Consider the following 6,292-nt stretch of genomic DNA (forward strand, 5'->3'; position numbering starts at 1 on the left):
TATTAATATATATTTTAATATAAAATACTATTTCAAAAACAATCATAATTATGCTTTGAAACAAACTTTTAATCATTTTCAAGCTGAAAACAAGGTGTCCGTAATTTGTGTGGTCCTTCAACTTTTACACTCGGTCTAAATTCTAGATGATTGAAATGTTGGCTTCTGAGTTTTGTGGAAACCGTTGGTTGTTTGTCTGGCACGTATATGTTTATAGCACGTTTAAAACGTGGGCAACATGTGGAAAAACAAAGGGCACGTCAATTTGCCTCCTCTTTCATGTCTCACAAGATTGGTTGTTACCTTTCAATTACTGTTGTCTTTGTCAACAAAAGGAAAAGCAGCATAATGATATCTCCCCCGCGCGTACAGATTTTTCTTTGGGATGGAATTTTCAAACTCGTGTTTTTCAGAGCATGACTGCAATTCCAAAACATTATCTTGAACAAATCTCTGGACACTCATACACCAACTATTTTTATGCTTATAAACCAGCTTTTTTCCCAGCTAGTGCAGATTAACTAAAATAATACACTGTATTGCTATATTGTAAGGTGCAATCTATTGTCTGCTAAGCAGAAATAAATCTTAATTATGATGTTTAATTAATTGTGTATTTACAGCATAGGAGAAAGATGGGTATGTTTTTTAAAACTTTTATATTTTTTTTTATATTACAAGTATCTAATGATCATAACTCTAGCATCGCAAAGTTTTGTATCAAGTCACCGCGGAAAAAAGAATCTGCTAGCTATAAAACGAAGGAAAAACATCCATGGGTGATTGTGTTAATTAGTTTTCGTAGTAAAACTTACTGCACACTTCAATTTTCAAGAACAAGCTCCTTCTCCTAGCCCAGGTTAAGCATATTCTTGCGTGTTAAAAGAATTTTTAGTCTTTTCATGAATAGAAAAAATAGAGATTTTGAAACTTTCCAAATGAAACTTTTTTAAAATAAGAATTTGCCTCCAGAGTCAAAACCAAGAACCTGCAGGAATCTTTCACTGCCGTTGATCAATGAGCAATGAACTAGATTATCATGTCCCATGCATTAAAGAAAGATTTTAGTCCCTCGACAGTACCATAAAACGTAGCAAAAACATACTTTTATTGCTTTTGATTTTTTGAAATTCGGGGTGTATCACGTTCCCATATGAATCTCTAAGTATTTTTGAAACTTCACTAACATTCTATACCACTTTGGGTTAAAATGGTTATGTAATATTTCACCATGAAACAAAAAAAATATTATAACAGATACATATAATTAAGTAGTACTAACCATTGTTATATACTATCATATTTATTATTATCTTACTTTATTTATTAACTATCATTATTTATTTATTAGCTATTATTTTTATAAATAGTTATTTATTGGTCACAAGATGTACTAATTCATGGATTGCAAGCCTCCTTGTTAATTCTTCCCATCCCTAGTTGGCAGAACCAGCAGCCATTTGGATGCTTCGAAACTTCACATGTATGCACGCTCCATGTGGGTCTGGGGGAGGGCTCTTGCATCCCTTTGAACTATCATAAAGCAGTCTGCCTTGCAGCCCAGATTCCTTGAACCACTTGCAGGTAGGATTAAATGAAAGGTTAGACGTGGCTCTCAATTGGAAACTGGAACCATGCAAAGGAAGTTTTTTCAGTAAATAGCTTCGAAACTTGGTCCAAAACGAGACAAAACATAACGACAAAGGAGGTTTTAGTTTGTCTTTACGTGATCCACCATTCTTGAATATGTACCAGACATGCCGTCTCCTGCCGACGTAGAAAATCTTGCTGCATAAAGTGATCAATTAAGTAAGCAAAGTACTCAATCTTAATCTCGAAGATGGAAAAAACATGAAAGATTCAAGGCACCAGAGCTATGTTATATGGGTCTCTAAAATTTTCTTCTATTGCAATGCATTACATATATGTAAATTTTCTTCTATTGCAATGCATTACATATTGAATATATATTGACAGCCGGAATCTTGACGGTATACAAAAGGAGATATTGTCTCTTGCACGAGGTGATCTATAATTGCGTGTTAAAATTTTACTTCTATATTTATTGTCTATGATCAGACAATCTAGCTAGGGATTAAATTGAAACAGGCTAAATCTTATACAGGAGGATTGGGGGTGCTGAAGCGAATGCGGGGGCATTGCATTATAATATTGTAGGATTTTTTTTTTTTTTAATGAATGCACCAGTTTAGATATAAATAATATGTTTAAAAAACAATAAAAAAGAAATTTAGAATCGGTGTGCGAAAGCTTACTTATTGTTAAAGTGAAAGGAAATGTTTGATGAGTACTGAAAAATTGCCTACTAGAAATTATTAAAACAATGAAAATTAAGAAAAATATTTTATAAAAAACACCCAGCTCATAATTTCTTTATCAATATAATCATCTAGCCACTCCAATCAAAACTATAATTTTATAAGTTGTTTAAAAATATGATAATTATTATTTTTTAAAAATATTTTTTTATTTAGAAATATATTAAAATAGTATATTTTTATTTTTAAAAAAATATTTTTGACAACATCAGAATATCAAAACATTCAAAAAATAAAAAATAATTTAAAATATAAAAAAATCTGAAAAATTAAATTAAAAAAAACACTATTAAAACACAAAAATAAACAAAATAATCACCATGATTTTATTTACTTTTAATGCCACATGTAGTGGCAGCTATTAATTAATATAATATAGCTAAAAGCCTACAGATGAATACCGACATAACGAAATTGTATACTGCAACTATCTAAGAAAACTACAAATCAAGATTTCTCCAGAACGAAGGCATTATTAGCAAAGGCGATTAAGAACAGAGGGACTGGGAAGATGGAAAAGAAAAGAGGAAAGAACTGAAAGGGTCTGCACTTCTCTAATAAATACAATCCGAATTGTTTTTTTGGGCCAGATACATGCCTCGATCGTTGCAAGATTTTCAACTGCTTAGGTACAGCTAGCAGCGATCTTTTTTAATGTTCTAAAATTTAATTCAACGGCAGGGCAGATTTTTATTTAATGTACCTTCCCTTGCAGGCGCATGCAAGCAGCTAGCTTGTGAAGCTCGTGTCGGGCGCATGGCCAAGTCAGAGCAACGTGTTCTTAATACTTGATTATTTCTTTTATTAAAAAAAAAGAAGATCCACACACCTTTGGCGGTCGGGTTACACTTGAGTGTTTCAATTCAATACCATCAACTGTGGGGGTTTTTTTTATATATTAATTAGTGGTATATAATACTTGATTTAATGTTATTATTAGTGCATGAGTCGTGATTACAGTTGGCAGCCAGTGACGGCAAGGTAATAAACAATTTGATCTTCCCATAAATTCACTGTACAAATCTCTGTGAAAATTATTAAATTACCTTGCGAACACATTTTACTAAAATATTTTATTTTTTTATTTTTTAAGTTACTATATTTTTAAACTGTTATTAAATTATTTAAACTTATTTTATTAGTTATACTTAAATATATTTATTAGATTATCCCGTATAATCTGTTTTTGTACGGATTTCATCTAGCTTCAAAATTTATACATCTAACTATCTGAAATCCCCCTTTATCACAAGTAAAATTACATCAAAGCCCCCTTAAAAGACAGAAATGGAATGTATCCGATAAAAAAAACACCAAAACCCGATTCTACCCTTGTCCCCACCCTTTTTTGCTGGCACAACAGGGGCTCACGGGAAGAAAGAAACCAAAACCCGAAACCACCCCTGCCAACCAGCCTTGAACAACACGTAAGCCAAGGACAGTTTTGGGAGCACACAGTAACGGTCCCCTGTAAAAGCACTCAAGATGAACAACATAAATCAAACGGTAAAACATCAACGTTTTTTATATGTTCTGTTAATAAAACTGAAAAACATTTCATCGTTAACACGATTGTATTCCTAAATATTAGAGCTGTCTTCTTCAAAATACCTTATCCTTTTTTTAAAAAAAGGAAGAAAAACCTCTCCTTAAATATTAAAATAAATGGTTTTCATAACATGAAAATATGGAATACATAAGCAATCAACTGGCGGTTCCGCACGCAATGCAACCGACATGTGAAGAAAAAAAAACTCTCCACACCAAGAAAAAGGAAAAGGCACAAGACAACTGCCAAAAGACAGGGCAAAAAAAGAAAAAAAAATAATAATAATAGAGAGCACGTGGTTGAATGTCTTTTCCTCAACAGGACGCGTCGAGCACGCAGCGCTCTTTAGCGCACGCGTTATTCATGCAAATTGATGCCACAACTTTCCATACCTTTGATTTGATTGATGGACTTTGCAACTTCCTATACTTTCAAAAGGCCCCAACAGCTTATAGCTAGCTAGCAACAAAGTCACAATTGGATAGGATAGCAAGGAGCAAGGGGCAAGTTAGCGACCCCCCATTTCATTTTCAAGATAGACAACTGTGGAAATCTTGCTCCATATACCGCCCTTCCATTTCATTTGCCCTTCAGCATTCAGCTCTTGCCTTCCCATACTCCTTTGAGAACACACTCTCTCTGTTTTTCCTGGTTTCTTGAATGGATTTTGTAGCTGCTTTTAGTTTTCTTTTCTTTGGTTTTACCATCTTGTTCTCCTTGTTTTCTTTCTTGATCTATGTTTTGAGGCTGAAACCATGGTGTAACTGTGATGTTTGCAAGACCTATCTTTCTTCAAGCTGGACCAACGATTTTGCTAATCTTTGCGATTGGTACACTCACCTTCTTAGAAAATCAAAAACTGGTACTATTCATGTCCATGTTCTTGGCAACATCATCACTGCTAATCCTGAAAATGTTGAGCACATGCTCAAGACGAAATTTGAGAACTACCCAAAAGGGAAACCTTTCTCTTCACTCTTGGGTGATCTTTTGGGTAGAGGTATTTTTAATGTTGATGGTGATCACTGGAAGTTTCAGAGGAAAATGGCAAGCTTGGAATTAGGGAGTGTTTCCATAAGAATACATGCTTTTGATCTCATAATGTCTGAGATTCGTAGCAGGCTACTTCCTCTCTTGTCATCAGTTGCTGATGAACAACGAGTTTTGGATTTGCAAGATGTGTTCAGAAGATTTTCTTTTGATAACATTTGCAAATTCTCATTTGGGTTAGACCCCGGATGCCTCGAGTTATCGTTGCCTGCTTGTAAATTTGCTGCAGCTTTTGATACCGCATCAAAGTTATCTGCTGAGCGAGCCCTAGCGCCATCACCAATAGTCTGGAAGATCAAGAGGCTACTAAGCATAGGCTCAGAAAAGGAACTTAAAGAAGCAATCAAGAAGGTGAATGATTTAGCTGAGGGAATGATAAATGAAAGGCGAAAAGCAGGCTTCTCTAAGAACAATGATTTGCTATCAAGATTCATGATGTCCATAACGGATGAGAAGTATCTCCGAGACATTGTTATAAGCTTTCTCTTAGCCGGTCGCGACACTGTTGCTTCAGGCCTAACCAGTTTCTTCTGGTTATTATCACAACGTCCAGAAGTAGTGTCAGCAATTCGAGCGGAGACAGAAAAGGTCATGGGGTTGAACCAAGACCTTCCTAGCTTTCAAGAAATGCGTGAAATGCATTGCCTGAATGCTGCAGTTCATGAAAGTTTGAGACTGTACCCCCCAGTACAATTCGATTCTAAGTTCTCTCAAGAGGATGATATACTTCCTAACGGTACATTTGTGCCTAAAGGGACTAGAGTAACATATCATCAATATGCAATGGGTCGAATGGAGCAGATTTGGGGACCAGATTGTCTCGAATTCAAGCCTGAAAGATGGTTAAAGAATGGAGTTTTTGTGCCCGCAAACCCTTTTAAGTATACTGTTTTCCACGCTGGGGTTAGGATTTGCTTAGGCAAGGAAATGGCCCTAGTGGAGATGAAAGCTGTTGCTCTTGCTATAATCCGAGGGTTTGACACTCGGGTTGTGGACCCGAATCAAGTCCCAAGGTTCAGCCCGGGTCTTACAGCCACCGTTAGAGGTGGCTTACCGGTTGTGATTCAAGAAAGGGACGCCTGAAAACACATCAACTGCCCAACAATTTTAGGGCATGCATGTAGGGCATGCCCTTCGAGGTTATTGGCATACTAATGATTTTAATGGGTCAAATAGGCGCATGTGCCCTTGTGGTGGCTATTGGTCATTGCACATGACCTTTAAAAGCTGTACATATTAGCTTTAACTAGATGTTCTCTCTTCTTCTTTCTTTCGTTCTTTCTTTATGCATGTATATGTGGAATGTTATGTCTGCTTTCCTTTTTGACAAGTCCATGGTACTTTTCCTCTGCTA

General features: G+C 35.5%; 1 protein-coding gene across 1 annotated transcript; it reads left to right on the plus strand.

Annotated features, from left to right (window-relative positions):
* Positions 1–4,341: 4,341 nt before the first annotated feature.
* LOC105139924 (cytochrome P450 94C1-like) lies at positions 4,342–6,292 on the plus strand. Its single transcript, XM_011046566.1, has one exon. It carries the CDS (start codon positions 4,549–4,551, stop codon positions 6,019–6,021), a length of 1,473 nt encoding a protein of 490 aa, XP_011044868.1. The 5' UTR covers positions 4,342–4,548; the 3' UTR covers positions 6,022–6,292.

The sequence above is a fragment of the Populus euphratica genome, unplaced genomic scaffold (genome assembly GCF_000495115.2).
Source record: "Populus euphratica unplaced genomic scaffold, PopEup_1.0 scaffold3.1, whole genome shotgun sequence".
Lineage (NCBI taxonomy): Eukaryota > Viridiplantae > Streptophyta > Magnoliopsida > Malpighiales > Salicaceae > Populus > Populus euphratica.